We start from the raw sequence: 14,019 nt of genomic DNA, 5'->3' as shown, positions 1-14,019 counted from the left end.
TCAACTCACCTGGTCACCACACTGGCTTCCACACAAGACTAATCTGACTCTTGACACCTTATTTGAAAGCTCCAGAAGAGAGTGCATTTCAGCTTTTGCACATTGTTCAAAATCATATTTGCTCTTTGTTTTTATAGTTGGAATAAGTTTAGAAACATTTTCTTGCCTAGATGGCATATGCACCAACCATTGCATGTTTTGTTCTTTTCTGTGTACAGTGCAATGAACTGAGAGATTAGAAAGACGCTAACGTTTACATTACAGCACAGTCAATTACCATTTGTTATTTCTCTGAGCTGCCTGAGAGGAATGATAGGTGCCATGAAGATAATTGTGTTCCTATTAAAAATGTCTACAACACAGTTATAAAAATGGAAAATATGAATCCGTAAGCAGTATGTTTTTCATTTGTTAAAACCAGATTTAAATTAAACCCATTCAAAGCACACTGAGTACACTCTTCTATTAATTTTAGAGTGGTGTATTTCAGTTTAGCATAAACTTGCTTCTAATTAATTTAAGCTGTATCAGCATACTCTAGAATTATGTTGATTTAAGACACAATGTGTCCACAAAGGTTTTTGTGTCAATTTAACTAAACTGATTTTAAATCATACCTTTAGTGTGTACACAAGGCCTGAGATAGAGAAGACCTGTTTTTTTCCATTGTCCTATACCTTCTATTGTTCACACCTGTGCAAAGTGGGTGTAAAATGCCACCAAATCAGAATGGTAGAGTTTTACACTCCTCTGCACAGCTGTAAATGATTACACAAGTTAGTGGGGTAGTACAGTACAGAATTACAAATGATGAAACAAAGATACAGTATTCCTGGACAGAGTGCTAATCTTCTTGAAGCTAGTGGATCTTTCTCTCATTTTTGGTTTAGTCATCAATACGTGATCAGCACTTGATGATTACCTTGTCTGTGGAGGATGACAAACGGGCTGTGGGCCATTCATGTATGGAAATTTTCAGTGGGAAAGGGAGGAGTATTTGTGATGCAATAACTTTTTAAAATGTTAAAATTGTGTTTTTACTTTCTATATTCCAGAGGACAATACAAATATTCCCATGCAAAATGGTCCGAAGCCTATGTGGGGAAAGAAGGATCCTTCAAAATTTTCTTCCAGCCAACAAGTGCATTTTTCTAATCACAAAACTACCTAGAGCTGGTTGGAAAACTGGGGTGGCAGGGAGCAGGTGGCCAGGGAAAATTTCTACTTTTTGGCCAAAAAAACCCCCAAAACCAAGCCCCTAGACTTCCATCTGAAAAACTTCAATCTGAAATGCTGCCACAGTGCCTCATAGGAGTTATAGTTTAGATGCCTCAAACTCCTATTCTCTATTAGACAGTCTCCATCTCCCTTGAGGCAGCACCTCCCCTCTTGCTGAGCCGCCGTTGTGCCTCATGGGAGTTCCATTTCCACGGTGCATCATGAGAGCTGGAGTTTGGCCATGGAATGTGGCCCATAGAGGAGAATGAGAACATGAGATACAGAAACAATAATTCCTACAAGGCACCGTGGAAGCATTTCCTAACTGAAATTGTTTGGTTTTCAGGTGACATTTTTCACTAAATATTTCGGCAAAAATCCAATATTTCATCAGAAAATTTTCAACCAGCCCTACTAATATCCCATTAACTTGCTGAATTTAATGTACAATATTAAAATATTATTCATATAATATCTAATTTTTGGTCATGTATATTAAGTTGGAAGTCCATTCCAACTATTTATCACTCTGTAAATTAATACCTCAAATTCTTTCAACATATGTTCTCTCTCTCTCTCTCTCTCTCTCAACTAAACCTTTATCCCCTAGTTCTGGTGTGCCCAGCAACCACCAATAATCAGGATTAATTAATAATTAGGAGGCAATAACCCTCATCTAAATCATGTCACCCTTGAAGCATCTTCTCTCAAAACTAAATAATCCTAATTTTGTCAATCTAAGTACAACTTCGTATTCCATTTATCCTCTTTGTTGCCTTACACCATTGTGTCCTTAATTTAATCATAGTTTTCTTCAAGTAAGGTAACCTAAACAACACTCTGCCCCCAAGGCAGTGTAACCAATGCTTTATAAGAGAGCACAATATCATTAGACTTTTATTGTATAACCCACACTTGAGTCAAGCCAGCATCCTGTTAGGAGGGTATAATGGAAAGTACTTGTGGGACAAATGTATTCTAAGGAGGAATTTGCACATCTGGAGGGAAGAGCCAAGCCTAGAATATGGCATGATAGATTAGGCAGTACAAGGAAGCGCTCAAATGAGAAGTTTGGGAGGTGGATAGGCAGCAAGATGGGGATCTTGAGCACATGATAGCCAAAATGCAGGCAGTGACAGAGTTGTACAGAGCTTTGAAGGAGATGGGTGCCCAAATCAGAACTGAATTTTGGGGCTCTGGTTCATATTTGGGATTTTTAAACCCTACAGTTTGGTTTGCATAAAGGATTTTTACTCACAAGAGAAAGGGGAACGAACTGTAAGGCTTAGGTTCCAAACACCTCAAAGTTCACATCCAGGATTATGTTCCATCACCATTTCTACTCTGAATTTGACATGGGAGGTTGAGGGGATGCCAGGGAAAGGGTTTCAAAGAGGGAGGTGACATGGTCCAAATGTCAGAAGATGTTTTTAGCAGCAGCGTTTCAAAAGACTGGAGGGGAGCGAGGGGAGATTTCAAGATGACATTCTCTTTTCTGGTGACCTTTTCAAACTGCCCTAACGCTTCTGTTTTTCAGTTCTCTTGATTTCTTATTCCCTTGAAAACAGTTTTTGATGTACTGAAATATTGTATTAGTTGATAAACCTCTGAGCATGTTGCCAGTTTCATGCACATAGTTGTTCATCTGAAACATGGGATATAAAGGCTTTTCATCTTTTTCATGTACAGTAACTGTTTTTTAAAAGTAATGTTGATTGCAGATTTTAAAAGCACTCTAACCTTTTACTGAAATGCATTGAGGCAGACACAGTGGAGAAACGAGGACAGACACATGCATGGAGTGAAGTAACAGGATCCAGCTTTTATTAAACTTTAGCACAGGAGGGGGGCACTACCTGCCGTCACCCCTACTCTCCCCCTACAGACATTTCATTGGTTCCAGTGTGGAAGTTACATGGCTCCTTACCATATAACCTGTAAGTTGGGTAGGCTCTCCTCAGCATACACCCCTGGACTTGGCTCTCTCTGAGTCCTAGCATCTTCTCTTCCCCAACCCACATGAGGAGAACAGAGGGTGCTGAAGGGTGAGGACCTTGGCCTGCAAGTGCCACAAGATCTCACCTTATCCTGTGAGCCCGAGGCCCATCACCAAAATCCCAGGTCTTTTACCTCTGGGAACGGTTCATTTTATTCTCTTAACCACACTGGTAACTGGCCACAAGTTGCAACACATTAACCACTCAACCCCCAAGTTACCTGAGTTAGGTTCCATGCACATTCCTGGCTAGGAAGTGCTGTGAAGAAGGCAAAAAAACTTTCCTGGTCCTCTGCCAGTTGGCCCATGTGAGAAAAAATTCCTTACAGACCCCCAAACAGCTGATCAGCTAGACCTAAAGCTTCTGTCAGGCTGGATTCTGACAGGTGGGTAGGGTGGCCTGCTGGAACAGAGCCAAAAGAGGCTCCACATGGCCCCTGTGCCAGGTTAAATCCTGGGAGCTGGGGAATGCTGGCCCAATGACTGCCAGAGACGACTCCCGCCCACCCCCCCCCCCCCCAGCTGGACAATGATTGCCAGAGACTCCTGGCAGGAGGCGCTACCTGGTGTCCCTCAGCAAGGGTCTCCCTTGCTAACTGCTGGGACTCCCCTTTCACCACCGGCCCCATCAAGTTCCCCCACCCATTGAGGCAGGTGGGTGGCATTTTTCCTGCTGCCTAAACCATCTGAGTGTGTGAGACTCCCTTCAACAAGGCAAAAGAATTAGTTTAACTGAAACACTCACACTTTGTATTGTACCAAAGCATGATACGTCAGATTCAGACCTTAATTTGTCAAAACCCAAATCCATTTGGATTTAATTATTATGGCTCAGCTGTTTATTTGGATATCTTTTACATAATCTCTTACCATTTTCCTTCATCTCCTGTCCATTACCACTCTTTTACCCCCATCTCACACACATACACACCCGCCACACACACATGCAATCTTCTCAAAAATTGTTCTGTTAACAATTTGTTCCTTTGGGAGAACTGTGTGATACTTAGAATCTAATTATTCCTCTTCAGAAATATTGAGATATTCTAGCTGAAATCAATTTTTACCTTATTATCTAGTTATCCAAGGTTAAGTTTAAATTATTCTTTTATGGCACAGTTCTGCTCTTGTATGTTTGTGGCACATCTCTCTGACTTCCCAAGTGAGCACATCAGTGACAGAACGTGGCCCTTTCAGAGCACCGTTTGATTTTTGTAAGGGACTTGCTTTCCTTTCCAAATATACATCCAGCCAATTGTTAGTTACAGGGAAACAGAAGATTTTTGTCTGCTTACATTACATATGAATGGTGTGCTGTGCCCATTAAATCTGCCAGATATGCTGCATATTTTTTGTAGAGAAGGCTGCTTATAAATACACATTTAAAATGTTATTTTTATTTAAGTTCTGTGGTGTGTGTTAGACTAATAATTAATATGAAGGCCATTAGTTGCAGATACTAGGACAAAGCTTATTTTAATGAAGCTTAATTAAAACAATGAAAATATGCACAAGAGACCATCCTTTTTAGGCAACTTTCTTAAAACAGTTCCCAAATATGTAGAATGTTGTTCTGTTCCTCCTTTATTGGAATACCACCTTTTCTAAGCAATCCATTATTGTTGGTCGCTTAATATGTTTCACTTTACTTGAATCATGAAGTGTTTACAGGAAAATATATCTTGCTATGTTTAAGAAAGCTCTTGACTTTAATTAAAAAAAAAAAAGTAATATGGTTTCTTCCCAGGAGAAAGAAGAAAGATTTAAATCTAAGATCCTGAAAAAGGTGTGATCTCTAGCACTCTAAGGGTCAGGTGTCTTGGAAACTGACTTTCTCTCTATTGGTTGCAGGAGTGAAAGAGCTCGCTGGATTACTGCACTTGGACAGAACAGTGACAGACAGAGTGCAGACAGGACAAGTAAGTGAGAGACAGTAAGAGTTTTCAGAAACTTAACGTGAAAATAGAAATATACTGCCCCTCAGTGGATAGCTTGAATAAGTGTAGACTGTAAGAATAAATGTGTTTCCTTCCAAAAAAACAAATTATCCAGATTTCCTTTGCGATGTTCCTTTTGGTCTAGCATAGCGCACATTTGTTGACCTTCTGTGGATGCTGTTTATCAAGACCTTTTCTGAGGAAGTTTTTTCAAGGTTTTTGTGGTACAAGGAGTTATTTTACTTGCATTCATTAAAACTGCTTTGGCCAGTTGTATCAGCCTATTAGTGACTAGGTTGAGAATGCAAGCTGATTTTATGTCTGACCCAAATTCATGTGTGTGTGTAGTTCCCCATTGGGAAGCCAGCATGTTTAATGTGCTCCATTACTGAGATTACTTGGGTTGTTTTGTTTTGGCACATTCTAAAATGGGATGTTAAAATGACTTTTGAGTATGTTGCTTAAATATAAAGGTATTCAGTTGCTTATACACATCATGTGGTTCAGTTTATCCTGTTTCTTCCTCAGCATTGACACAGGTAGAGATTGTCAGAACTTACACTGCAAAGCAGTCAGATGAACTATCTCTTCAGGTTGCCGATGTGGTTCTGGTTTATCAAAAAGTGAATGATGGTGAGTAAACATTTTTCCAGTTTGCTACCACCAAGATAGATTAGTCAAGCTGGGAAACTGAGTCCTAGTCTAGTATCAGCTTCACAATGAAATGGGGTGTCAGCCTAGAAGACACACCACAGAAAGCCATAGGTTTAGGCCTAGGTTCTTGAGGGACAACCACTCTTTATGCAGGTTTCAGAGGAACAGCCGTGTTAGTCTGTATTCGCAAAAAGAAAAGGAGTACTTGTGGCACCTTAGAGACTAACCAATTTATTTGAGCATGAGCTTTCGTGAGCTACAGCTCACTTCATCAGATGTATACCGTGGAAACTGCAGCAGACTTTATATACACACAGAGAATATGAAACAATACCTCCTCCCACCCCACTGTCCTGCTGGTAATAGCTTATCTAAAGTGATCAACAGGTGGGCCATTTCCAGCACAAATCCAGGTTTTCTCACCCTCCACCCCCCCACACAAATTCACTCTCCTGCTGGTGCTAGCCCATCCAAAGTGACAACTCTTTACATAATCAAGTCGGGCTATTTCCTGCATAGATCCAGGTTTTCTCACATTCCCCCCACCCCCATTCACACACAAACTCACTCTCCTGCTGGTAATAGCTCATCTAAACTGACCACTCTCCAAGTTTAAATCCAAGTTAAACCAGAACATCTTGGGGGGGGGGGTAGGAAAAAACAAGAGGAAACAGGCTACCTTGCATAATGACTTAGCCACTCCCAGTCTCTATTTAAGCCTAAATTAATAGTATCCAATTTGCAAATGAATTCCAATTCAGCAGTTTCTCGCTGGAGTCTGGATTTGAAGTTTTTTTGTTTTAAGATAGCGACCTTCATGTCTGTGATTGCGTGACCAGAGAGATTGAAGTGTTCTCCGACTGGTTTATGAATGTTATAATTCTTGACATCTGATTTGTGTCCATTTATTCTTTTACGTAGAGACTGTCCAGTTTGACCAATGTACATGGCAGAGGGGCATTGCTGGCACATGATGGCATATATCACATTGGTGGATGTGCAGGTGAACGAGCCTCTGATAGTGTGGCTGATGTTATTAGGCCCTGTGACGGTGTCCCCTGAATAGATATGTGGGCACAATTGGCAACGGGCTTTGTTGCAAGGATAAGTTCCTGGGTTAGTGGTTCTGTTGTGTGGTATGTGGTTGTTGGTGAGTATTTGCTTCAGGTTGCGGGGCTGTCTGTAGGCAAGGACTGGCCTGTCTCCCAAGACTTGTGAGAGTGTTGGATCATCCTTTAGGATAGGTTGTAGATCCTTAATAATGCGTTGGAGGGGTTTTAGTTGGGGGCTGAAGGTGACCGCTAGTGGCGTTCTGTTATTTTCTTTGTTAGGCCTGTCCGGTAGTAGGTAACTTCTGGGAACTCTTCTGGCTCTATCAATCTGTTTCTTTACTTCTGCAGGTGGGTATTGTAGTTGTAAGAAAGCGTGACAGAGATCTTGTAGGTGTTTGTCTCTGTCTGAGGGGTTGGAGCAAATGCGGTTGTATCGCAGAGCTTGGCTGTAGACGATGGATCGTGTGGTGTGGTCAGGGTGAAAGCTGGAGGCATGCAGGTAGGAATAGCAGTCAGTAGGTTTCCGGTATAGGGTGGTGTTTATGTGGCCATTGTTTATTAGCACTGTAGTGTCCAGGAAGTGGATCTCTTGTGTGGACTGGACCAGGCTGAGGTTGGTGGTGGGATGGAAATTGTTGAAATCATGGTGGAATTCCTCAAGGGCTTCTTTTCCATGGGTCCAGATGATGAAGATATCAATATAGCGCAAGTAGAGTAGGGGCTTTAGGGAACGAGAGCTGAGGAAGCGTTGTTCTAAATCAGCCATAAAAATGTTGGCATACTGTGGGGCCATGCGGGTACCCATAGCAGTGCCGCTGATCTGAAGGTATACATTGTCCCCAAATGTGAAATAGTTATGGGTAAGGACAAAGTCACAAAGTTCAGCCACCAGGTTAGCCGTGACATTATCGGGGATAGTGTTCTTGACGGCTTGTAGTCCATCTTTGTGTGGAATGTTGGTGTAGAGGGCTTCTACATCCATAGTAGCCAGGATGGTGTTATCAGGAAGATCACCGATGGATTGAAGTTTCCTCAGGAAGTCAGTGGTGTCTCGAAGGTAGCTGGGAGTGCTGGTAGCGTAGGGCCTGAGGAGGGAGTCTACATAGCCAGACAATCCTGCTGTCAGGGTGCCAATGCCTGAGATGATGGGGCGCCCAGGATTTCCAGGTTTATGGATCTTGGGTAGTAGATAGAATATCCCAGGTCGGGGTTCCAGGGGTGTGTCTGTGCGGATTTGATCTTGTGCTTTTTCAGGAAGTTTCTTGAGCAAATGCTGTAGTTGCTTTTGGTAACTCTCAGTGGGATCATAGGGTAATGGCTTGTAGAAACTCGTGTTGGAGAGCTGCCGAGCAGCCTCTTGTTCATATTCCGACCTATTCATGATGACAACAGCACCTCCTTTGTCAGCCTTTTTGATTATGATGTCAGAGTTGTTTCTGAGGCTGTGGATGGCATTGCGTTCCGCATGGCTGAGGTTATGGGGCAAGTGATGCTGCTTTTCCACAATTTCAGCCCGTGCACGTCGGCGGAAGCACTCTATGTAGAAGTCCAGTCTGCTGTTTCGACCTTCAGGAGGAGTCCATCTAGAATCCCTCTTTCTGTAGTGTTGGCAGGGAGACCTCTGTATTTGTGGCCACATTCAAGTACATTTCCATCCATCTCAGAGGATTTGCATAGATAATTAATTTCAGGTGCAGCAATGTGGGTATAATTCCCCCTCCCCCCCAGGAGCCATGTGCCCATAAAGGAGAAGCTAGGTTAAGGCCTCTTTGAATATCTCTCTCTTAAGAGTCATCATTGCTTTGTGAGCAATGTATTTGTTGATTTGTCTGAATAATGCACACATTCAAGGTGTTTACATCTTGTGCTATGCTTTAGTACATGGTGACTCTCTAAGGGGTAATCTTGCAGCATATGAGGCAGGGACTGTCTTTGTTACGTAAATGCTAGTCATGTTGGAGCCCAACCTGGTTATTGCTACCACAATAAAAATGTTATAACAATGCTGAACATGTCCTGCAAAGATGCTGAGTACAGTCAACTCCCAGTAGCTTCAGTGGGACTTGAGTGCTCAGCACCTTGCAGAAGACAACCCTTACCTCTAACCCAGTTGTTTACTGTCACAAAGAGTAAAAAACAAATGGAAAACCTCAGGCTGATTGGTTTGTTTATATTCCTGAGATCCAAAGAAGGTGTGTGGTTTTTCAAATATACTGTACCTTTACTGCTTTATTTTTATTATTCCTAATCTGCATGCACAATGTTTCCAAACAATGTAGCCTATCTATACCTTATACTTGACTCATTGTAAGCATAACCATATTACAGATACGACAGACTGTGTGTACAGGAGTCTCTATAAACATGCCATACACAGTATATTACACATGTATTTATTGTTGCCTCCCCATTCTCCCTTGCAGGTTGGCATGAAGGTGAACGATTGCGGGATGGTGAGAGAGGTTGGTTTCCAATGGAGTGTGCCAAGGAAATCACATGTCAAGCCACAATTGACAAGAACATGGAACGGATGGGACGTTTGCTTGGACTTGAAACAAATGTATAGAGTCCCTAAGATCTGTTTTTTCTTTGCTGCAGGATTTGCACTAAGGGCCCAAAGTGGTGGCTTGGTTTTGTGCTTGTTGTCCCACTATAGCTGTAGCGTGGGAGCTATGACTCACAGATTTGTAAAATCAGTGTCGGGAGGAAGGGCGGGGGGGGATCTCAGGAATATAACATGTTGCCCTGCAAGGAAGCAGCAACAAACAACTAATATATGGGGATTTCCCACTCCTCAGGGGAAAGTTGCAGTGCTGTATTGCTCGCACCAGATGGTGCTGTGTGTGGGGATAAATAGCAGCTCGCTAGCCCCTCATATGGCCTAAAATGTAATCCATGAGCACACACTGTATAAAGTGCTCTCTCCCCGATAAGGCTCCAGAGAAGACGTAGACCAAGTGAAAAATATTCCACTAAATTATGAGTGCACAGCTCTCTACCTTTGTAATATAAGAGCATCCTTCTGTTCGGTCTTCTCATCTTTTTCCTTGTGGCTCTCTGTCTACATCTATCTATATGTCTGTTTCAGTGAAGGGTTTTCATAACATTAGATTACCTTTTGTGTTAATCTTTTAAAACCTTCACTCCTTGGGCTTTCTCTTCCCAAATGATGGCTTCTTATTTCACGCACATGATTTTTTTTAAAAGCTGTCATTTGGAAAGCAGTGATTAAAGTACATCTATCCCAGCTAACAAAGCTAATGTGTTCTCCAGGGACTGAGAGGGGAAATCCAGAATGGTTTTCTGTTGGTCTTTTTCGCTGATGATGATGTTTTATCTATTCAAGCAGCTCAGATTTTGTTTCCTTCCAGTGTTGCTTCAGTGTACAGAGGGCCAGGAAGGGTTTTCAATCAAGAAGTATGCAGTGAACTTTTGTAGTGTGGGAAAATAAGCTTGGTCTCCAAGGCTCCAGCCTCCATTCCCAGAACAGACCAGTCTTACGGTATGTCTCCCCTTTTAGCTGGGGATGTAATTCCCTGCTCAAGGAGACTTACTCAGGCTAGTTCCCATTGAGTTAGAACAGTAAAATCAGAACATAGCCCCGGCAGCGTGACCAGCAGGACGGGGTAGCTACCCTGAGTACGTACCTATCAGATACCTTAGCTTGTTTTATCTTGTTCTTATTTAAAAAATATTCTCCGTAAGTATAAGCAGCTCTGTGCTCTACACTGCTCCTCTGTGTAAGTCAGGCAATCTGATTTTCTGTGTTATAATTCTCTCCAAGCTTATCCAATTTCACACAGTATTTCACTGGAGTCCCACGCCAGCTGATTCTGACATCTTCTCTTGTGTCGTTTCTCTTACTTCCCTGGCCCTATTTAAACTAAACTAAGAATAAACTAACCTTCTGTGCTCTGGAGCACACACATGCATGTGCTGATTTGGTGTCTGGGAAGGCTAAGCACAAGCTGAGATGTAGGATTTGGCTCCCCCTATTGTCCATTATGTTAGCATTACAGTATCTTGTTGACAGGTTTCAGAGTAACAGCCGTGTTAGTCTGTATTCGCAAAAAGAAAAGGAGTACTTGTGGCACCTTAGAGACTAACCAATTTATTTGAGCATGAGCTTTCGTGAGCTAGCGAAAAGCTCATGCTCAAATAAATTGGTTAGTCTCTAAGGTGTCACAAGTACTCCTTTTCTTTTTGCGAATATCTTGTTGAGGAGTTTGCACTTTTATACATTTACAGACATATTTTTAATACTCATGCTGTAAGTTGTAGCTACAAAAAATACTCAGTTACACAGTTGCGTGTGAACACTTTTGCAGGGGTATCTTAAGATCTGAATTTTATCAGTTTGTGTCTTAACTTCCACTCCCACAGCGCAAGGATTATAATGCTGAATTCTTGGCTTATTTGAAAATACATGAGGATGTTGATCTCTGGGAAACATTCTATTAATCATTTCATTTCAATTCCAGTTTTGCCTATAAATTTAACTAGGATTTCAAGATGTGTTGTTGCTTTCGTTCAAGGTTTTGCTGGGAGAGTGGAGTGCTTTTTAACTTTTCCATTTCTGTAGCAGAGGTGGTAAAATTAATTTCCTGTTTTTTGTTGGGAAAAGAGGTGTATGAACCAGAACTCCAGGATACCATCACCTTCAGTCCTTGTTACATGTTAATTACTACAGATACAGAAAGGGAAAATTATATAAGAGAGCAACACTAGTATTGACTTAAACTCTTGGTCATACAGTTCAGAATGGAGAAAATGAGAAGGCCTGGCAATGAGGGAGGGTTTGCAGGGACTATAGAGTAATATGATGTTTTGTCAACTTCGCCTTCCCATTCCTAATTGTGACCTGACCTGCTGATTGGAGACTCCATTGTGCACATGATGGTGAGAGAGGGAATAGTAGAAGCTCACGTTGGCGCTGCTCAACACATGTTCTCCTTTGCCTTAGAGAGTACCTGTCAAGATTGTACTCCAAGCATCACTGGCCAAATTTGGCATCTTCAGCCTAGCCTCAGAATTTCACAGGAGAAACAACCATTTAATGTTGTCTGACCAAGATGCACTTGTAAACAGGAAATAATTTTCAAAACATCTTTTCTGTAACTAGGTGTTATGGTTTGCACACTGTATGTATTATAAATATGTTAATCCTTTTAAGACACAGCTGATCACTCGGCAGGGTTGAATAAACGTTAGCGCAAAAAATGAGGTAAAAACTTATATTAGAAAGGCTTCCTGCTTGTAATATTTTCACTCCATTTTTTTGGAGGGGCTGCATGTTGTAATATATACTGTAATATGTTGAAGATTTGTAAATGAATGAATTGTTCATAAGGTATCCCTGTAACAATTACACTTAAAAATATATTAGAAAAGCAATAGTTTTGTATAAAGTAATTTGAAGATTCACAACCTTGGAAGTTTGACATGTGGTTATATACCCTTGTGAATTAATTTATAAGTGGACTGATGAAACAGTAATGAGCATATTGTAATCTTTGTAAATTGAACAGTCTTATTTAACATAGGTAAAAAAAATGCTAATTTTTTAACAAATAATTAAAAAACCCTACTGTATACAGCCAGATATTTTATTCAGGTTTTTTAATACATTGTATATATTTTTCACACCTAATTTTTTCCAAATGTTTTTATAAATGTTTTCATTTCTCCTTTTATCAGATACAATTCTGCAGGAATTAGACATCAGTGACCGTATAGGACAACAATCAATAAAATGCTTTTAAAAACTTTACTAAAAAAAAAAAAAAAAAAAAAAAGCTTTGACTTTTACTAGGAAAATACCAAACATCACTTAAAAATCCCTGCTGTCATCCTTTTTGTTGGAATTAGTTTGGATCTTTTTAACCTTTGTCTTTCTTGTTTAAGACAAAGCCATAATTCAGTTGGACCTTATGCACCTTGCTGCTAACATGGATGAAAGTCCAGGAGCCATAAATAGGGGAGAGCAATAGCTCTGTGGTATACTCTGTGGTATGTGAGAGTTATAGAAGTGAAAAGTCTCTTGGTATGTCAATGGAAGTCCTGATACTTCTCTCTTCCAGTGCTAATATGCCAGATGCACAAACTGTATGATAAATGAAAGGCCCGATCAATGCATTTCTCTCCCTTACCCCCTTTTTTGGTGTTCAAGCAAGAGCAGCATAAAGCCCTTAACTTTTCTCAATTTAAGAGATATAGATTTTACTTAACTTAAAATTTTACAGATAATTTTCTTAAAAGAAGAACTGATTAAAATTTTTCCAAAAATAGATATTTAAAGCTTCCCTGTGAAATGAAAATTTATGGAAGCCAAGATATGGGAAATTCAGGAGACCAGTGTCTAAAATCCCTAATAAGTAGAACTGGGGAATAACTTAATGAATGAGTTGGCACATTCGCATACATTCAGCTTTTGGAATGTTATTGCAAGAGATAGGGACTTGCTGTAGGTGTCATTTGTAAATGCAATGAGAGCATTCCTGCAGCAGTTTGTTGGGGTAGGATGTCATCAGTTATGCAGTCACATAATACAGATTCTTAGGCCTCAAATAGTATTCATGTGGATCCTAGAGTAGGATGAGGACCTCACATTTTAACCATCTTCTGAATGTGCACAATACTCATTTGCTGCAGGTGAAAAATATAGCACAGACTCTATACGATAACTGCCAGAAAACAAGAAACTTGCAGATAACCTTCGACTGTTGTTGCCTATACCTTGACCTAGGGCCAAGTTAGTCTCATAATAGATATTCTCAGCAGGGGAGAATAATTTCAAATTATGCCAGTTAGATGTTGCCTTGGAGATTTTGGTCAGGTGCTGAAAATATCATTGTCTCAAAGGTTCACAGATTGTAAAATCAGATACCCCTTCTGAGAAGTAAACCTAGATACTTGCCTGAATTCCAGAAAGAAGTAGCAACCAAAATTTGAAATGTGCTGCTGGAAAGAAATGAGGAGCCAGTTCTGAGAAGACTCGAGATGGAGACCAACAAGCCAAACCAGGGGAGCTAGAGCTAATGACCCAAGAAGTACCAGACCTCAGCATTGGTGTGGATGCTGCGGTGAGGCGCACAATATTAAATACCGACAATTGTGAATTGCATAACAAATTTCATGTCCTACAGCCCTCTATAAACAGCCT

The 14,019-nt window shown here is 40.8% G+C and overlaps 1 protein-coding gene across 4 annotated transcripts in view; it reads left to right on the top strand.

Annotated features, from left to right (window-relative positions):
- ARHGEF26 (Rho guanine nucleotide exchange factor 26) overlaps positions 1-12,454 on the top strand; it is a 118,567-nt gene extending 106,113 nt beyond the window's left edge. For all 4 annotated transcript variants that reach the window (XM_048864738.2, XM_048864739.2, XM_048864740.2 and 1 more), the window contains 3 exons: positions 5,066-5,133; positions 5,680-5,784; positions 9,281-12,454. In XM_048864738.2, the coding sequence (XP_048720695.1) occupies positions 5,066-5,133; positions 5,680-5,784; positions 9,281-9,423 (316 nt within the window). In that variant the 3' untranslated portion in view covers positions 9,424-12,454. The remainder of the gene's footprint in view (positions 1-5,065; positions 5,134-5,679; positions 5,785-9,280) is intronic.
- Positions 12,455-14,019: the final 1,565 nt, after the last annotated feature.

This window comes from Caretta caretta, chromosome 9 (genome assembly GCF_965140235.1).
Source record: "Caretta caretta isolate rCarCar2 chromosome 9, rCarCar1.hap1, whole genome shotgun sequence".
Lineage (NCBI taxonomy): Eukaryota > Metazoa > Chordata > Testudines > Cheloniidae > Caretta > Caretta caretta.
The sequence above is the reverse complement of the archived record's forward strand: the minus strand, read 5'-3'. Positions and strand labels throughout refer to the sequence as shown.